General features: G+C 34.9%; 1 protein-coding gene across 1 annotated transcript; it reads right to left on the bottom strand.

The window, feature by feature from the left end:
• Positions 1-2337: 2337 nt before the first annotated feature.
• LOC127101333 (glucan endo-1,3-beta-D-glucosidase) lies at positions 2338-5798 on the bottom strand. Its single transcript, XM_051038715.1, has 5 exons — positions 5529-5798; positions 4567-5231; positions 3019-3345; positions 2571-2829; positions 2338-2461 (listed from the first exon to the last, which is right to left on the bottom strand). The coding sequence occupies exons 1-5, from the start codon at positions 5596-5598 to the stop codon at positions 2424-2426; spliced, it is 1359 nt and encodes a 452-aa protein (XP_050894672.1). The 5' UTR covers positions 5599-5798; the 3' UTR covers positions 2338-2423.
• Positions 5799-21348: the final 15550 nt, after the last annotated feature.

Below are 21348 nucleotides of genomic sequence, written 5' to 3'. Positions count from 1 at the left end.
TTCTTCAATTTACTTTTATTATTTTATTTCCGCTGCAATTCCCTCAATCAAAATTACTAATAAGATCTTAATTGAGAAAAGTATAAAGTTATTCCCGAAATATAAATACCACAATTCACCCTCTCTTGTGCTTGATGACACTTGTCCAACAAGTGGCATCATATTCGAAATCCTATTAAGGACTAACCGTCTCAAGAGAAAAAATGACTTTAAGCTATTCACTAAAGAAACCCCCATTCTTCCATGGAGAAGGGTATAGTTTGTGGAAAGAGAAAATGAAGTTTTTCATAGAAGGGATGGATCGTGATATTTGAAAGTTGTGAAGGAATGTCCATTTTTTCCTACATGCAATATTAATAGTGTTGTAGAAAACAAATCTGAAAAGGATTAGACTAAAGATGATAAAGAAAATGTGCAGCGCAATTTGAAAGTGAGAGTTGTCGTCACTACCGCTCTCGATCTTTATGAGTTTTTGCGAGTTTCTCACTGTGAGACTGCAAAAGAAATGTGAAACATCCTGTAAATCATCCATGAAGGTACTACTGAGGTGAAGAGGTCAAGTTTGGGCACATTCACCCATGAGTATGAACTCTTCAAAATAAAACCTAAAGAGAGCGTTAATTAGATGCAAAATCGATTTACCCATATCGTAAATCATATGAGAACTTTGGAAAAAATATTTTCAAATGAAGAATTGGTTATAAAAATTCTTAGATGCCTAAACCGTAGTTGGTAACCTAAAGTCATTGTGATTTGTGAATCTAAGAATTTAACAACCATGGACACACACACACACACACACACACACTTTCTTTGGTAAATTGCAGGAACACAAGATGGAGTTGAAAAGTCTTGTTGATGACGAAGAGGATAACAAGAAGAAGTGGAAAATAATTTCACTTAAAGCTACTGACACCGAAGATATGAAATCAGAAGATGAACACTATAATAAATTCGTGAAACTCATGTTTAAAAAATTCAAAGAGTTCATAAGGCACGAAAAATAAACATCATGACTTCATAAGTAAAGTGAAGAAAGTTCATCGTTCACTCCTACATGTCATCAATACGGAGACAAAGGGCAAAAAAAGACAAAAATACCCTAAAACCAGAATAGTAGAAGATCCAAAAAACCACAAAAAGAAGTTAAAAAAGCCTACATATCTTAAGATGACAATGATGATAAGGAAGAAACAAATCTTTGTCTCACGGAAAATCATCAAGACGATGAGATAATTTATGTAATACCTTAGTTTCTAACTCTAAAAATTTGTCAAAGATGTCTTAGTGTGAATATTTCATAAATTAGTAAATTGATAGCATTCATTGATCAAGAATGGCAAGATGGTAAATTGAAGTAATGTGTCAAGGGCAAATTAGAGAATTCACAAAGCTAGCGTAAATTTCACCCGCATATTTCTCTAATATCAACGTCAATTTTCTCTGCATAAAGTGAACAAAAAAATGACAAGGAAGTTATTATATTCCTCTTTATCCTTTAATTTAGTTGTTGTTAATGTCCTCGCATACTTAACCTATTTTATCATTTTATTTAGGTTTAATATCTTTTTGGTTTTGTATGTTAGTATCGAGGTTTATTTTATTTTTTAAAATTTAAAAAGTTCATATTAATTCTTTAACTCTTAAAAATATATTATTTTAATTTTTTTTGCCTAAATAACGGTTGAATTTTGAAAAAATTACTAAATTCATTATTAATTAAATAAAATGAACTAACATAAGAATTATATGACCAATATAATTTATTTTTAAAATAAGAGATAAAAAACCTCAAAATTAATATTGAAAACAAAAAAGGAAAGTAAACCTATTTATTTAATATTAGGTTCAACTTTCAACAATACATTTAACTTTTCCATATCATAATGGTCTTTCATTTTTTAAAACAATTTTGCTCTCTTATGTTATTGTTATTTTTAATTTTGTATCTTTTCTCAAATTTTTAGATTTTTTGTTTATTTAAATCTTTGTAGTTGAATTAATTATGTTATTTTATAAGAGTTAAATAAAATATTTAATTATTATCACCTCTTATCTATTTTATTTTAATCAATAATTATTTTTATTTAAATTTATATGATAGTTCATTTTATGGTTCCCTTTTTTTTAAATGCCAAATATCTTTTTTCTCTATTTTTAGATTTTTTTTTATATATTATTAATTAGAGTTGAATTTATATAATAATTATTTATTTTATAATTAAATAATTTATTTTAAATTCTATTATTAATACATGTATCTAAGTATATTTTATATTGTATTAAATTTATCTATACGGCTGCATCTTACTAATTAATATAAAATAAAAGGACACCAAAGAGAATAAAGGTAGTGTCTTATTCATTAATTTAATTCTAATACAAATAAATTTTCAACTGACACAGCTCAAGCTTCTGCATCTTCATGTACTTCCACTTGGATAAATGCAAGCATTGTAACCTATAAAGAGAGCATAAAAGAAATTCAAGTTAGATAACTCATTAATGGTATAATATTCATTACTAGGCCCATTAATTCATAAAAGCACAAAGTTATAAAGAAAATTTACTTGGGTTTTGTGATGTAAGAGTTGCTGTTTGAGAGAAATCACAATTCCAAGGATTTCTTCCAAACTTTTGGTAATAAAGATTCATTGCAAATGCAGCATGAGAAACTGTTGTATCAGGTTCATAACAAGCACCTCCTTGTTGAATTGGCCCACAATCTATCCCTTCTCTACTACATACATAGTCAAGATTTTCCTGCAATTCAACATCAGACACTCCTCCTTTTGGAACGCACCATTGCGTTGTTTTCATCGGAGGACTCTGAATAAAGATAAAAGCCACAAGTTAGTTACATTAAATAAAAGTTAGTTATTAATTACAAGTTAGTTACAAATTAGTTACACCAGATACAAGTTAGTTACAAATTAGTTACACCAGATACAAGTTAGTTATTAGTTACAAATTAGTTACAAGTTAGTTACAAATTGGATATAAATCGGTTATACTGACCTTTTGCGTAGACTTGGATAAGCCGGCATCATATGCGACGGTAAGATCGGTTTTGTAAAGACCAAAAGCGCGTTCGGATGCGGCGCCAGGTTTCAAATCTTCATCATAGAGAGCAAAAATGTACGTGTCAATGGATTTACCAGGCATCAAAGGAGTACCAACCAATGATCGAAGATGTGTAATTAGGTTTCCATTATATGCTTTGGCGTTTTCAAGACTTGGTCCTACTTCATTGGTGTCACCACGTGAGGGCCATCCTGTTTCAGCAACTACAATCTCTGTGTCTTGAAATCCCAGTCCACTTAATGCTGAATGTACAGCATCAACCTGATTAATATTAATTCAAACCCTAAGTTTTGTTTAATTGGAGTATTAAAATGTTGGGGCACTGTTTATAAGAGTAAGCAAATAAGATAAAGTCAAATGGGAAATGAAGCAAAACTAGACCGTTGGGATTGAGAGACGTTGTAATTTTATCTTGTTATTAATTAACAAAATAATAAAGAATTATTTTGGAAATTCAGTATAGTCCATTTTAACTTTAGTCTATGTCCTACAAAAATTAATCATGACCACGTGGTTTAACAACTAGCCAGGCTGTCAAAAACATGCAATGCAATGATACTCTTATCATCAAAATCAAATCAAGGGACATACATAGGAACATTGTGAAAAAGTCTTATTTATAATTTTTTTGAAAATTATTTATTTATAAATGTCAATTTTAACCTTAAAATCAAATAAAATGCAGATAGTAGAATACTTAAATAGTTGCAAATTCAGAATGGTATATTAAAAATTTATATTTTAGGTCCTAGTTGTGGACCACATGGCAACGTTAAATTGCTGAATAAGCCTATTATTGAATGTACATATATATAGTCCAATATAACAATTTTTGTAAGTTTCCACACTAAAATAACAAGATGCGTGACCCTCACTTTTTAACCTCTCTGCTGTAGCACACCAAAAGGAATGGAAATTCATGAGTACAAAAGTAGAATCTTTGGGAAAAAAGCATAAACTTGCTCTACAAGTTCAAGTTTAATCATCCTAATTCTTAACTAAATAATTACACTTCAACTTATCATTGCAGAAATAGTTTCAGAATTAGACAAACTATCTTGGGCCCGTTGAAATTACAAACAACTCTTTCTCTTTCATAATTAACTTACATTTTTACAATTACACTCTTAATTAACACTTTTTAGCATATTCAGGTATAATTTGTCCTTTAATTTTAAAGTCTTTAAAATTTTAGATATATTCATTTATGTTTTTAATAATATTATTTTATTATTAATATTAACAATCTTAGTCCCGTTATTATTTTATTAATAATATTTTTTTAATATGTGTGCTTAGGATAGAGAGTGCTGATTATTAATGAAAGGAACAGAATTGTATGGTTTTATTTCAGATCAAACTCAAATTTTCAAAGTGAATTTTAGACACGTGGCATTCAAGTAGAGGACCAAGATTTACTATTGTTGGTTGACTGAAAGTCAACATTTTTTACCATAAAATAAAAAGAAATTGATAACTGACCTGAGCGTCGAACATGTTTGTGTAAAGTTTACCGTTACCCGAATCAACCCGACCCGAATTTGGCTGGAACAAGCAAAATGCAAGTGTTTCGGATCTCGGGTCACTTTGATAAGCGAAAAACGGGTACGGGTTAATAGTGAACGGTGATTTGTTATCTTTCTGAAACGCCAATAACTGTTTGAGTGTGCTTTGAAGAGCCGGGTCGAATGACCCGGAAGATGGAGGATCCGACTGAGTCAACACGGCCATAGAATGAACCGTGGAAACCTTAATCTTGCCACCGAGTGAGGCCGAGTTGAGGGCATTTTGGACATTTTGAATCGCCGGGAATAGCTGTGATATGAGACCATTATCGCCAGAGGTCATGACTTCATTTCCGACGGTGATTAGAGTGATGTTGCTTGCAGGGTAGTATGGTAACACGTTTGAGTTAATCCACTGAGTCGCTGAGTTTGGATTTGATGCTAGATTGGGAATGTCACCGTTGGCGGCTCCGATGGTTATTCCGATACCAGAATTCGCCAGTGATTTTATAATGGCTGGATCGGCGCCGTAAAGACGGACTTTACCGATGGAAGTAGATTTAAGTAGATTGGCAGTCGCGTCCGGCGCCGGAAGATTGTCGGCGACTTGGCCATAGTTTACTCCGATGAAGGATTGCGAATCTGAAAGATAAATTCAGAATGACCCATTAAGCCAAATCAATTCTAAAATACTAAAACAGTTTAAAAATTGAATCAAAATCTAAAATTGAGTGATGGGTCATTCTTTTCGAATCACAAAAGAAAGTTCACAGTTCACATAGGAAAAAAAAGTACAAACTTTCATTTTTGTACTTAAAGAAAGTTATTAGAAAGTAACGTTGCTTTTCCTTGAAAGAGGAGGCATAGTAAAATGAAAATGAAAAGAGAAAAAAAAAAAGCTTCTTTTGGAAGAAGAAATGTAGAATTGAAAGCACAAACCAGCAAAGCAGAGTGCAATGGCGATGATGGAAAGGAAAAGGAGGAATGAAGGATTGGAAATTGTAGCCATGGCTTCAAAATTTAAGCTTTTACCAAGTAAATTCTTGAGTTGAGTAGCTTGAACTTTGAAGATGGCGTTGTTTTATTTATATAAGGAACTTGGAAAAGAAAACCAAAACTAACCATGAAGATGAAAATGTTTCACACTTTCACATCACTTTCTTCTTTTTTTTATTGACAAATACTTTTACACCATTTTTCTACACCTAACTTCTACACTTCCTATATCTATATTATTTACTTATTCATTTTTCTTCTCTTTTCTTCTGTTATTTTGATATTTATTTTCTTTTGGAGGGTAAACAGTTTATGGTATGTTTGGACCTTGGAATGTGGGAGTGAAAAGCATAATAAATGTAAGGAAAGTATGTATTACAAAATTGATCGAATTGTTATCATGGGAAGGAATAGAAACATACCATATGGTCCCTCCCTCCTAATTGAAAAAAATAAAACTTTAAAAGGACAGAAATATTTTTTATTTAATTTTTCTCAAAAATTATGTATCAAAATTTTAATGGGTATATATGAAATTTTAATATCTAAAAGTCAAAAAGTACATGTGTGCATGTTCCTCCTGCAACGGTAAGGAGACTTAAAGACGTTAGCAGGTTTATAACACGTTTTGGTGGTGAGGGCTTGCCTGAGGCGGCGAGAAGTTATGTATGGTGGTGTTTTGAGGTGATTTAGGGGATCTGCTCACGTGAGGTGAGAAGTCCTACTGGTGATTGGCGATGCTTAGTAGCAAGTGTACAATCATCGGCGATCGCGTGCTAAGACGGTAGTGAGCGTTGTGCTCTTTAGAGTGTTAAGAATGTGTATTACTTGGGGTCCATCCCTTTTCCTTGAGAGGAGATGTATTTATAGAAGTCTTTAGGACCTAGGATTTTCTCGGAAAGGGTCACTGCCCACTTAGTCAAGAATGGACAATTTATTTTCTATTTCCAAGGGAGTCATTGGACAATTAATGACCTCTACTTTCCCTCTTCCCTAGAAAGTGTCTTATCCCATGCTCCCCACGTTGGGGCGAGGAAAGACTACAAGGCGAGGTGATACCTCTCTTCAGGCAAACTTTCATTGTCGCTTTTTCTATGGTGGTCCAAGGGCGTCACCATAGGCGAGGCCTTTAGCAAATATAACAGTACATAGTCTCTCAAGCATGAGACATTTGCTAGAGGACGAAGTGTTTTCCATTCACGGTTGATAGGAGTGTCTCGAGAACTGGAGGCTTCCTCTCTTAAGGTCTTTAGTTAACCTGCTCATGCAAGAGTATAGTTATCCTAGAGAATCTAAGTCCCTCAGGCCAAATTGTATATAGTCTGGTTCTACTTGGGAATGACTTCCATCGATCCCTCAGGCGATACTTGTTATCAAGTCTCACAGACTGAATATTTGTCACGTCTCTCAGACGTGACCCTTGACTTTTGTCATGCTTGAGGAGACATTATGTCCCTATGGAAACAAATATAATTATCCTTGGGAATATAAGTCCATCATGCCAAATTGTATATAGTCAAGCTAATGAGACTATAAGTTTCTCAGGCGAGGTGATCGGCCTACTTGGGAGCTATACCTTCTCATGGCCCTATGCTTAGCAGAAATTTCTATAACACCCTAAACTCTAAACACTTAATTTATAAAAACATGCGGATAATTCACTCAACAACAGGCTGTCACATTTTCTCGACATAAACATATTCCTTAAATATCATATTATAGCAGCGGAAATAAATAATAACAACTCAATTTCATTTGTCTCATGAATAAAAATCAACGTCATTTCAACTAATAAAAGAAATAATCAATAACTCTCAGAAAAACATAAAATAGAAAGGCAACTCATCACAGTGTTACACTATCAGAGCGACATGCGAAAACTAAAATAACTCAAAAGCGATAACAAAGAAAGGCTATTATGCCATCCTCCAAACACAACAGCAGCTAAGGCTCATCTACCTTAGTATTTACATCACAGATATAAAGAATAACACATATAAACAAACATGGGTGAGAAATACCTTCATATATGTTAGCGGTGCATAAAACAGTAAGGATAGTTCAATATAATATCACTTATCATTCACATAAATCATCCATAACAATAATCAATCACAATGCGGTTATGTATGCAATGTATTCATTTCCTATACTCCAATGCATGTTATACCAAGGTTTTTGGATATCAGAGGTATGTTAGCGGTTAATCCACTTGTCACTAGTTCTATCTCTGAACCTGGTTCCATCTATAAGCCATTAGACTCATTATTGGTTCCTCTCTGAACTTGGCTACATCTCTAAACCACCAGACTCGTCATAGGTTCCATCCCTGAACCTGAGACTCGTCACTAGACCGAAGCCCGTCACATGTCTCTGATATACGTGATACATGAATACAACGAAACAGATGCAATACTCATCTCAAACCTCCATCTTCAATACTCGTCATCGGTTACTCTCAGAACCTCTAACTCAACACGAACACCGCCAATATAAGGCCACACATTGGTTCCTCTCTAAACCAATCATCTCAGCATAACTCAACATTTTTATCATAATTCATCATAATAATTAAATTATGTAATTTCTCAATAAAACTCATCAGTATTCATCAACAACCTCTCTCTCTCTCTCTCTCTCTCTCTCTCTCTCTCTCTCTCTCTCTCTCTCTCTCTCTCTCTCTCTCTCATATATATATATATATATATATATATATATATATATATATATATATATATATATATATATATATATATATATATATATATATATATATATATATATATATATATATATATATATATATATATATATATATATATATATATATATAGAGAGAGAGAGAGAGAGAGAGAGAGAGAGAGAGAGAGAGAGAGAGAGGAGAGGATAGAGAGAGAGAGAGAGAGAAGTTGTTGATGAATATTGATGAGTTTTGTTGAGAAATTACATAATTTAATTATTATGATGAATTATGATAAAAATGTTGAGTTATGCTGAGATGATTGGTTTAGAGAGGAACCAATGTGTGGCCTTATATTGGCGGTGTTCGTGTTGAGTTAGAGGTTCTGAGAGTAACCGATGACGAGTATTAAAGATGGAGGTTTGAGATGAGTATTGCATCTGTTTCGTTGTATTCATGTATCACGTATATCAGAGACATGTGACGGGCTTCGGTCTAGTGACGAGTCTCAAGTTCAGGGATGGAACCTATGACGAGTCTGGTGGTTCAGAGATGTAGCCAAGTTTAGAGAGGAACCAATAATGAGTCTAATGGCTTATAGATGGAACCAGGTTCAGAGATAGAACTAGTGACAAGTGGATTAACCGCTAACATACCTCTGACATCCAAAAACCTTGGTATAACATGCATTGGAGTATAGGAAATGAATACATTGCATACATAACCGCATTGTGATTGATTATTGTTATGGATGATTTATGTGAATGATAAGTGATATTATATTGAATTATCCTTACTGTTTTATGCACCGCTAACATATATGAAGGTATTTCTCACCCATGTTTGTTTATATGTGTTATTCTTTATGTCTATGATGTAAATACTAAGGTAGATGAGCCTTAGCTGCTGTTGTGTTTGGAGGATGGCATAATAGCCTTTCTTTGTTATCGCTTTTGAGTTATTTTAGTTTTCGCATGTCGCTCTGATAGTGTAACACTGTGATGAGTTGTCCAAAATTTAATCTCTCTCTCTCTCTCTCTCTCTCTCTCTCTCTCACACACACACACACACACACACACACACACACACACACACATACACACACACACACAAAAAAAAACTGTCATCATAGTGACGCCCGGATAAGGAGCTCTCCTTGAGTTCCATGATGGTCAGCTCACCACCCCCACTGACGCCCGTCATCCCTCTCAACGTAGTGACAGTTGGTCCGTCACCGCTGTGCAGAACGCAAATTTAAGTGTTTTTCACCATTTGAGCACTTTCAAAGCTCTGATTTCGATCCCACATACATCATTTATACATCATTAAGCACATCAATTTCGCACATACTAATCATTTAACATCTAATCATTCATATTTTTCATCAAAACATCACATAAGCATATGAACATCAAAAATCTGAATTTCATATACAATTTCATACGAATAGTAATCACCAATTACAACACGAATTCCACAACACATTATAGCAATCAAGAGAGGTTTTGCACAAACCATCTCTAGATTTAAAAATTTCATCAAAGTGATAAAATTAAAAAGAAAAGATAAAGAGGATAAGGAATTATCTTTATCCTTATGCCTTAAACATCCATATCATGAACAATCCCCCCTCACCTTGAATTTGCAGCAAAGGTTGAAACTTCTGACAATGGATGCTTTATTCCCCTACCTCTTGCTCTGCTAGGGCTCTCTCTGGCTCTGTTGACAACTATCTTTCACAACAATAATCCTAACTCTAATTATATTATCTATTTAAATAAAACTCTACTAATTTTATTAATTCACTAACTCCCCTCAATTCTCACTTACTCCACCATTTCCCTTACTTTTAATTTTAATTCTAATTTCCTCCTCAAAGCTCAATTTCTCATTATTTATATTATTTAACTAATTAAAAATTAGTGATAATTCTAATAAAATTCTACTCAACCTAAATAATACTAATAAATTAAATAGAGTACTCCAATAAAATAATATAAAGCATTTTAAACTCAATTAAAATAAAATAAACAAAAAACCGGAGTGCTACGATTTCTCGGACATGGGTGGCTTCCCTTACTTCGTCGATCAGGTCTGTTGCGCACTTTATGCCTATCTTGTTCGCCTCCTCATAAAACTGGGATTGTTGACACCAGCGCCTTTCAATCTCCACAGGCATTATGACATCCTCTCTGTAGACAATGGAAAAAGGGGTTTCCTTGGTGGTGGAATGTTGAATGGTGTGGTACAACCATAGTATCTCGGGGAGCATTTCTGCCCATAAGCCTTTAGGGTCGTTAATTTTCTTCTTGAGTCCTTTAAGGATTAATTTGTTTTCCAACTTATCTTGATCATTGGCTTGAGGGTGTACAACGAAAAAGAATTCGTTTGTACTCCAAAATCTTTACAGAAGTCGGTAACCATAGTGTTGGCAAACTGGGTCCCGTTGTCGGAAATGATTATCGTCGAGAGCCCATATCTACATATAATGTCCCGCCCCATTGGTAAAATGGCCAGGGTGAAGTCATCGACATGAGAAGTTATGTTGGGCTGTCGTGAAGGTCATCATGTCTCTGACATTGATCACATTTCTTGACAAATGTGATGTTACCCTTCATTCAGGTAGGCCAATAATACCCCAGCGTTAACAATTTGTGAGTGAGATCCTTTCTGCCTATGTGACTACTACAAGCGCCCTTGTGCATCTCTGCGAGAGCTAGGTTGGTTTCGTGTTCTCCCAAACATCGTAACATAGGAGAAGCCTCGCCCATTTTATACAGTTTTCTAGATATCATTGTGTACTTCGCAACCTGTTTTTGGATCCTTCTTGCATCTCCTTCATCAAGTAGTAGTTCACTGGTCTGCAGGTAGTGCAGTATGAGCGACATCCATCTAGATTCAAGGATAACTTCCAGGGAGTATACCTCTCCTACCTCTATACATGGGGCAAGGATCTCCTGGATAATTGGTATGTTGGCCACCCGTGTCAGCTGACAAGGCCCGTGTCAGCCTGACACTGCCCCGTGTCAGCCAAAAACGCTAATTTTCCAGTTTTCGGGCTTTTCACCGGGCTTAAGTTGTAGGGACGTTTTGGAGATTTTCACCTTCTGCCAAGGGATTTTCACTATATTACGAGAGTTTCTACAATAGAAAAAGGGGGATCTTGGAACGAGGCGAACACAGAGTTGTCAGGCAATCAAGGATTACAGAGATCAAGGAATTCGGAGAGCAAAAGATTTTCTTGAGCAGAAGTGATTGAAGATCCAAGTCATCTAATTACTTGTAATGTGTATTTTTATCTTGAATTTGTTTTGAACAATATGAGTAGCTAAACCCCTCAATGCTAGGGGGTGTCCCTGATTTAGAATTGTAATGACTTTGAGTTTATGATTGCATTTATAATATTATTCTTACGGTAACCTTTTGATGTGTTTAATGATTTCTCTTTCGGACCAATAGAGATTGTTTTATGGTTATCAATTAGGTTGGGTCACCATTGGTAAGGTTTTCATAAGGTTACTCTGCAGTAGATATCACCTAGGACTAGGGAGACCCTGTGTGAATCAGAGCATTCTTGATATAATAAAGCTTAACTTCACCCCAATTGCCTATGGACATAGACATTAGGGTAGAATGATTAAAGGTTTTCTCACCAAGGACTTGGGAGAAAATACCCTTGAGAACTGGTAGTAATTGATATTTGTTGATACAATAGTGACTCAGAGTTGTTACAAGGATAAATCATACACCTTCCCTGGAATTGTTTCTCTTACCTTGCAAACCCTTATTTTTCATCATTATTTTCTTTTGCCTTTATTTTTATAATTTTGAGTTTAAAAACCTCAATTATAATTTTTGTTTAATTGAACAATGATTTGAACTCAATATTAACTTGCAGTCCTTGAGATCGACATTCGGGGAATTTCCTCTTTATTACTATAATAGGCAAAATAGTACACTTGCTATTTTTCTGATCAAGTTTTTGGCGCCGTTGTCGAGGAGTGTCAAAATATCGATTTTGCTTTTAAGTTCAATTAAAATTTTGTTGCTCTGCAATAAAATTATTTTTCTGTCATTTATATATTTTCATTCATTAATCTGTGTATGTGAGGAGAGCCCTCAGCAAAATTTCTTTTTGATTCAAAAATCGAGAGAACCCTTCACCGGAGACGCATAAACGCTATATTGGATTCCAAAGAAGAATTTCCCTCTGATCACTCAGATTCAGAAAAAGAAACTATGGCTGAAATCCCTCCATAACAAGGGAAAATGAACAGTCGAGCCATGCGACGTTAAACGAAGCGCTTCGCGGGAGGCAACCCACGCGTTTTTATTTCTAATTATTGGTTATGTTTGTTTGTTATTTTAGGTTTACACAATGCCTTGCATAAAAGGGAGGAGGTACTCACATGGAAAAAGTTGGAAAAATGAGCAGAACAACAATCTGACACGGTCCGTGTCAGGCTTGCGGATTTGAAATTTGTTTGGAAAATTTGAATTTCATGTGGGCATGTCGCACTTCCCGCCCCGCCCCCCTCAGTAGGGCACTGTGAGTCACCCTCCTTCTATCTTGTTCGAAAACATTGAGGTCAATGTTTAGTTCAAGTGTGGGGGAGGTTTTACTATGCTTTTTGCTTTTATTTTTGTTTATTATTTCCCAATTTTTAATTTTTACCGGTTCACATTTGGTTTATTTTTACTATCATGTATCATGTGTTGCATGCATTTTAGGGTCTTGGTGTACTGTTGGATTAGGTGATGACCATAAGTGGTAGTGGATGAAAGGATCACTCCATTTACGGTTGCTTGTTGTGAAGGATCTTCCCAGAAAGTCGATACTGCTGAAGAAAAGATCGGACGCAACTTCTAAAGCTCAACTAATGTAGGTTCCCTGTGCATTACGAGTTGAGTAAGAAGTCGCACCATACTCGAAGTACTGTGGATGTTGTCAAGCTTTACCTAACATGGTGAGTGCATAAAAAGTTAAACACATTTGTCATCATGAGCGATATTCAGGTATGTCTTTATCACTCTGACTTTGCGTAGGTTTTTTGAGAATTTCACTGCATGTATACATACACTGAGGCACGTTGTTTGATTATAGTCCTAAGCCTTTCTAGTCATCCCGTGAATGTTATCCTTTGTTAACCCCATTTGAGCATGTACCCTTTGTTTGTCTAACCACATAAATGTAACCCGCGGTCCAAAATACTTTCTTACCATGTTCAGAGTCAATGTTATGTCATTAAGTTGTGTTAAATTCTAAGTTTGGGGTAAACCCTATAAGTATCAAAAATCAAGGTGAGTGCGGAAAAAAATTAAGAAGAAGAAAAACGACCATCGAAAAATGAGAAAACGAAATGTAGTCGATGGTTCGAAAGAAGCACTCACCGAAGGAAGAGCACTCAGTTGGAAAAAAAAAATAGAAGCTAACAAAAAAACTAAGTAATTGAAAAAGAAAAGAAGTAAAATGAACAAACACAGTGAAAAGAATAATGACATTGGCTTTGAACCCAAAACCACTTGTTTCCCCTTTTGTTTGTATTTACCACACCATAACCCAAGCCCCGTTACAACCCGAAAGACCTCAAAAAGTGTGTGTTATATGTAGTTGATATGAAAGGAGAAACTATTCAAACTTATGAGTTGATATTGCATATTTTGAATTGTGAGTGAAAACACTTTAACCCCGAGAGACTTGGTGAGAGTGTGATATAAGCTGACGGGTGAAGCGGTACCTCGATGAGGAAGTGCGGCATAAAACTCAATAGGAAAAGCATGAACTATAAAAGGGAAACTGAAGGCGTTGGCGAAAGATCTCAGCAGTATCATGGTAAGAATTCAAATTTTAGGAAGTGACACTTTGTCGTATAGGACATTACTTGAGGACAAGGAATGAGTTAAGTTTGGGATTGTGATCGGTCACCATTTTCACTATGTTTTCGTTGCTTATCCGACAAGAAACCAAGGATTTTGAGACATTGTGTACGCATTATTGTACCTTTAAAGTTAATTTTCATTCTCGTAAGTTATTTAAGCAATTTTATTAATTGTCAGTTTTATTTTGTGTTTTCATGATTTTATGCTTTGGTTGTCGTGTTTATGCCCTCCAGGTCCACGGAGAAGATCTAATGGGTTCAATGTGAAAAAGTGAAAAGTTCCGGCATGCGAAAAAAGAAGATTTCCTAGTTCAAGAGGCCTGACACGGTCACCCGTGTCACCTGACACGGTCACCCGTGTCACCTGACACGGTCACCGTGTCACCTGACACGGGCCGTGTCAGGAGGAAGTCCAAGAAAGAACAAGTAATGCCTAAAACAGTGGCCTGACATGGCCGCCCGTGTCAGCTGACACGACCCGTGTCAGCTGACACGACCCGTGTCAGCCTGACACTAAGCATGGCAACGGGGCGGGTTGGGGACGGTTTTTTACCTCCCCCAAACCCAAACCTGAATCCCCAAACAATCCATGTTCCCCGCCTCAAACCTAAACGGGGATGGAGAATCAAAACCCAAACTCGTCCCAAACGGGTTCGAGTTGGGTTCGGGTATCCCCGTCCCGCCACCATTCATTTAGTGCAATCAATTTTTTTAATAGAAATATTTATTTTTTCCAAAATAAAATTACATTACAAATAATAAAATAAAACAATATTAAAAAATTCCATATATATATTTAAAATATTTTAAATAATAAATTCAAATTAAAATATCAAAACATTAACCATATATTTAATATTCTAAATTATCAAAAAAATAATAATAATGTATATAATGAAATAAACGGGGCGGGTTCGGGGTGGGTACTAGTGTCCCCATTACCCGGCTCGTCCCCATATTTTATAATCGGGGAAAATTCAAACCCGAATTCAAACCCAGTCAAAGCGGATTTTCCCCGTCAACTTCGAGGCAGATTCGGGTGGGTACCCGTGAGTACGAGTTATGTTACCATACCTACTTGACACTACCCCGTAAAATTGAGTTAAATAAAATTGAGTTAAATTCGATCACACTTTTAAAATAAATTGATTAAATTGTATAATCAATTTTTTTCATCAGTGATAGAACTATGATTAGAGTTCTTTAATCATCACTTGAAGTTGAAGTTGAAGCGTCTCCTAAACATGACCCACACTTCATTTTGCACAACTTATAGAAGTTGAATAGTAATTAACTTTGGCACTTAGATTCTTCTTAATCTTTACCTTGTGTATTCAAAGATTGAGAACAACACAAACACATCTCATAACCTTTTTCACATATATATGCATTGCATAAAATGATTTTACTTAATACTATTTCAAACAAGATATCAAATTACATAATCTCATTATTACAACTTAATAGTTTCTTACTTAAGTTCCTAAAGCATCACACAAGATCAGGTAGCAAGTTAAAACCATGCCATCAAAATAATCATAAAAGTTACAAAACTAAAATGCTTCTTAGCTTGTGGAAAAGATGCAATGGTAGGGACGAGGCAAGACATATACCAATTCCCCCACACATGTAAAAAACAATCCTAACAAATCTAAACAAAAAAATCAGGACCTCACAATAAGAGATAACTTATTCAAACAATTATTTTCTTATGCACATGAGTATTATACTAGGTGTCCTTTTATTCCAAGCTTTTATATAAAAGAACATTAATAAAGCATAACCTACTCACTCAATAATGGAATATTGGGCATAGCTCCTCAATGAATTTCACCGAATCAAAGCGAGTTGCCATCAACTCAAAGTGGTTAGAAAAAGAAACCATTTTCTGAACTCTTGGCCACATATTTTCGAGGTCAAATTACTTTTGATGTTTTTTATGTTATGAATCATGCCCTTTTTCCACAACTGAAATTTTTTATTTTAAAAAATGGAAATTTGGAGGGTCACAAGTCAAATAAAAAAAAACTATTTTTTTTACATAGAACTATGAAAACCATCCCTAAATGTGATATATAATCAATCAAACATACTCCTTTTCTTCTTTATTTTTTACTAAATTTGAAAACTACTTAAATGTTTTTGCATTTCTTCAAAATTCTTTTGTAATACTTATATAATATAAGTATTTCATATTGGAATAAGAGATAGATGAGAAGTAGATGACGATCATCGTATTGAGATTTTTGATAGATGTGGTTATAATTCTCAAGTGATGGACAAGACAATTATATGATATATCCTGGATACAATTATAATTTTCCTTGGTTTATCCGTACACGGGTGACCGTTGGATGCATAGGAATGAGGGTCCACATGCACGTCATTGATTGACACGCTCTTACTTGATTGGATCTAGAGATTGGGTCAAACTTAATGGACCTTTGGCCATCCCATAACATTTTCTCCTCAAGTTCTTGCTATCAACCTTGAAGCGGGGATGGTTGATGCATAAAGTAATGAGGTTGAATGAGTAATATGGATTGTTAAGGAGATTGAACGTTGAGAACATGTCTTGGGAATAGAGAACTATGTGATGGCGTTAAGCATGGATAGTTGGCTTGAGAAGCATAAGCATTTAATGCACTTTGTGTAGACGAGGCTTTGCTACGGGGGAGGCCTCCAAGTACACCCACGCGCGAAGGGTGGGCAAGCGACATACCTAGGCCCACTCGAGTGTACTCAAATGCAGTTACAAACTTGAGAATTCATTTGCGTTGTTGTATGTGATCTTTAGTCTTTCAATGAATCATGACCATCTAACTTTGCATTCATCGTGCCTAAACACAAGGAATTTGAGACTGAAGTTCACATTTTGAATTTTCTTCCTTTCTTGGGTGTGATCGAAAAGAGAGTTTTGCTTGCTAGTTGCTTGCTTGACGTTGAGACTTCTAGTGTTTTGATCGTTTCACTTTAACTTATTCGGAATTTCACTTTGATTTTTTCATACACATGCATTAAAATACAAGGTATTCGTTATTTCTTCCTCTATTCATTTATGAGTTTTCAATTGTGTTTGAATATGGAGAACCTAGAAAACAAAAACTTAGGTATTCCCCTTAGTAGACCTTAGTGATGTTGATTTTAGTACAAAACATATGGTGGTAAATCCTGGTGATAAGGAGTTTTCCCCATTAATATAAACATGAAACTATTTGGGGAAATCCAGATGATTAACCTCATTTTCGTGAAAAATATCACTGATGATTCTATTGCACAAAGCATTGCTAGGAGTTTAAAGTGTACACTCAAACGTAAGGTTACTGGGGATGAATTGAGGCGGTGGTTGGAAGAAAGATCTAGATGTTTGACTTACGTTAGCCTTTTTGTATTTAAACAGTAAAGAAAATATGGGGAGAAGGTATCATCACCAACACTAGATTTGCCTCCTGATGTTGAGGATTATTCCTGGGTGGATGATAAAGTTCAAAGAATCTATTTCATCTATACATGCAATGGTAAACTAGATTTTTCTTATCAGGATGTACAACCGTCATTAGACTGAAAATGACGCATCCTAGAAATGGTATGTGTATCTGTAACCAATTTGAAATGGGTGTCACTCTTCCTTTTAATAACTTTAAAGTTGAATTTCTTAATCATCTAGAAATTTTTCCTTCAGGGTTGCATCCCATAAGTTGGGCATATGTAAAGGTTTTTTTTAGTACTAGTGTGAATACAATAACATTTTTCCTACCTTGGTCATATTCTTCCATCTGTTCCATGTGTTAAGGATGTTTATTGATCTGACCATCCTCGAGGATTGATCTACATGAAGCAAGGTCACAAGATTTTTGAAGCAGGCCCTTATGAAGTTTAAACTATCCTTTGAATGTTTAGAGGAGGTTGACCTTAGGGGTGTCAACCATCCCAAAAAGAAACCATGATATGTTGACATACGCCTTTTGTTAGAGGCATGCACAAAAGAGTAAAGGAAATAAATTTTTGAGGAGGAGTGTTCTCGTCCTTTGTTCTTGTTGTTTTATATTCCCGTTTTCTTGTTATTATCTTTGTAATCTGATACATGTCATTCCTTTTAGCATAGGTTATGGATAGTTTGGATGTGATAAGTTGAAGAATGGAGGAAGGGTCACCCATTCCCCAACTGTGGTCAATAGCGTCTGTTAACATTATTGTCAAGGAAGTTATAGAGATAAAAGTCCTTATAGAGGTGGACGTTATTGTAGAGGACAATACTGAGAAGACGTCTAAATAAGGAACAAGAGAAATAACTCAAAGAAGTAATATGTTGGGAATAAGGTTATTGTAATGGTGGTTCTTAAGCCTAACGAGAAGAAGTTTAATGCTTCAAAGACCTTAAATGATCCATCTTGTAGGAAGATGCAGGGAAAAGATCTTGAGATCGACGAGCTTGTAGAAACAAAATACAAAATAGGGAATCTAACCTAAATAAGTTGGCTCTAAGAAGAAATGACTTCCCTCTGCATTCTTCAACATTTACCCCCTTTCAACTCACATTAGTCTTAGTAAATAAGAGGTTTATGAGTAGCAAATATTTCTAACACATCATTCCAAAGTGTAATTCTGAGCACATGGCCAAGTTGCACGGCATTGTTTGTCGTGAGAAGATGGCATAAGCGCTTTATCATATGCAAAATATATTCACCGTTAACTCTCTCATTGTCGTTGGGATGGGTGAAAGCTTGACCTCGAGGAAGTTTTAAGATAGGGGGATGCCTTGAGAAAGAGACTGGATAGTACCAATACAGACAGGACAAAGGTCCTCAAAGAACCTGAGGCTGTCACGAAGGCCATTAAGGAGTACTCTATTAGGAAGGCTAGTTATTATGAGCATGCGAAAAATTGACACTCATTGTGCACTAAAGGATAGTTTAGATGAGTTAAAGGATCTCTCGGGTAAACATTGAAATTTCATTGGCGACAATAAGGTTTCCCTTAGTAAGCTTCAAAAGGCCCTAAATACCAAAGAGAATACAATTTCAAAGGTCAATGAAGCTCTCACTAAAGCCTATGATGCTTTGAAGTTAAATGAGGCTACCATTAGCAAAGCTCGGGAAGTTCTAAACAACAAAAAGGACGAATTAGAGATGACATCGACAAAGAGATAAAGCACTTGGATATGCCTCTTAATGAAGTTGTGGATTCTAGCATTGCTTGTGTCGATCAGTCGTTTGGGAACGTTTTACGCCTTGAGATTAAGATATCTAAATATGCTACCGATCTTAATTAGAAAGTAATATATTGGAATATCATCCCCTTTAGGTTTGCGGCCTAGTTTTTTCTAATTTTATTTCGTTTCATATACTTTTTAACCATTAGTGAACATGTTGGCAAGATTGTTAATGCAAGTTTAAAACACATTTTTTCTTTACATAATTGTTTTTGCTCAATTGTTTATATAATGCCTTGTATGCTACCTGCAGAAAGTGTTAAGTGTATTTGACTTAATAAATTAAGGTTGTCAATCTTATGTATATCTGCTTCTTATTGACCCCTTATTTGAGATTTCTGTCCCAATCTCTTTGTTGTCGCTTCAAGGATATGTCTCAAGCTATTTTCTGGACGTCTTCGGAGAACGAGCTCAGCTAAGGTTCAACTCCTCGCCCTTTCCCCCAATATAAACTTGGTTCAAGGACGATGTTTATGAAGGTGTTACCTCATTTTCATTAAATTGACTAGCTATCATAGAGGGATTAGTCATTTCATCGTGCACCACCTAGTGTTCGAATTTTGGCGTACTTATGCATCACCAACATGTTTGTTGTTTGATACCTTTAAGTGTGTGTCTTCGTACCTTTAAATGTGTGCCTTATACGCTTTCAAGAGTTCTGGTATTCTTTCCTTGTACATCATCCTTCGTGTTTGAGGTTTGATGTTTTCTTAGGAGTTCGAAGTTTTCTATGTTATAGGAATAGATTTTTTCCTATAGATTTTATTACTTAAATTTTTTAATTTATTTCAATTTCGAGTACACTCATAAAATTTAAAAGTCTTAAATGTACTTTTGGTCCTCCTAGTTTGGGAATTTTAAACAATTGGTTTCCCTATTACAAAATCAGTTATTTTGGTCCTACATTTTGATTTGTGTGGTCCCATATCCAATTTGCTTATGTGTCAACTTCATTAATGAGGTGGCGGATATTATTTGAATCCATGTCAGCAATTCATAATATTTTAATTTCCACATGGATATTTTAGTTTAGAAAATAAATGTAAAAAAATTTATATAATGCTGAAAACAGAAAATGTAAATTGTGTTTCATCTTCTTCTTCTCCTCCATCGTGTTTCGTCATCTTCTTCGCTCCTCCATCGTCTACCTCAAAATCGTATTTCATTATCTTCTCTAGGTCAAAAACAAAATCGCTCAAATCTCAGTTCGTCGTTTTTATTGAAGATATTGCAGCAGTCTGTTTTTAGCCATAAAACCAAATCTTTAAATCGTTTGAGGTACATATGAATGTGTGGTATGGATGGCGGCATGGACAGATGCTAATCCAGGTCGTTGTTTCTATGGATGTGGGATGTATAAGGTATGTATAAGTTTCTCCATTGATGTTTGCAGATTCAATGTTAATGCCCTGGTATTGGATGGAATTTATTCAACTTCATCTCCATTGATGCTTACATATTCAAGGTTACAAGAAATGCAGTCACTTTGTTTGGTTGGATGAAGAGATGAATCCTAGGACGAAAGAGTTAATTTATGAATTATTAAATAACATAAATGAAGAGAAGATAATTGTTAAATAATATAAAGTAAAAGAGGAAGAATTGAATATAAAAGTAAAGATGTTGAAGAAATAGTTGAAGATAAATTGGATGTTGTTGTTTGTTATGTTGTTTGCATTTGTTTGGACAACATTGATGAAATGGGTTGTAGGTGATTAGGTTTTAGGTTATGTTTCTATGTTGTTTGATATAATGGTGTAAGGTGGATTGTAATACATTTTGAATGAAATTAATGGTATTGTTCAAGTTGTTGGTATTGCTCATAATTTAGACCTGTAATTTATACTTCATACTGCTATTGATTAAGTTCTTGTTATTGCTCATAATTTGGACCTATCATTTTTAATGCATATTGCATATTATTCAAGTTGTTTGCATATGTTCATAATTTGGAGCTGTAATTGTTACTGCATCATTTGTATTGTGTATAAG

Source organism: Lathyrus oleraceus, chromosome 7 (assembly GCF_024323335.1).
Source record: "Lathyrus oleraceus cultivar Zhongwan6 chromosome 7, CAAS_Psat_ZW6_1.0, whole genome shotgun sequence".
NCBI lineage: Eukaryota > Viridiplantae > Streptophyta > Magnoliopsida > Fabales > Fabaceae > Lathyrus > Lathyrus oleraceus.
This window is presented reverse-complemented; position numbering and strand designations above follow the sequence as displayed.

What these genes read in the sequence shown, in the direction of transcription:
- LOC127101333 (XM_051038715.1), bottom strand. Translation starts at nt 5,598, where the DNA reads ATGGCTACAATTTCCAATCCTTCATTCCTCCTTTTCCTTTCCATCATC. An exon ending in CAAACATGTTCGACGCTCAG is followed by an intron (nt 3,346 to 4,566) that starts GTCAGTTATCAA and finishes AATATTAATCAG; the next exon opens with GTTGATGCTGTACATTCAGC. An exon ending in TATCCAAGTCTACGCAAAAG is followed by an intron (nt 2,830 to 3,018) that starts GTCAGTATAACC and finishes ATCTTTATTCAG; the next exon opens with AGTCCTCCGATGAAAACAAC.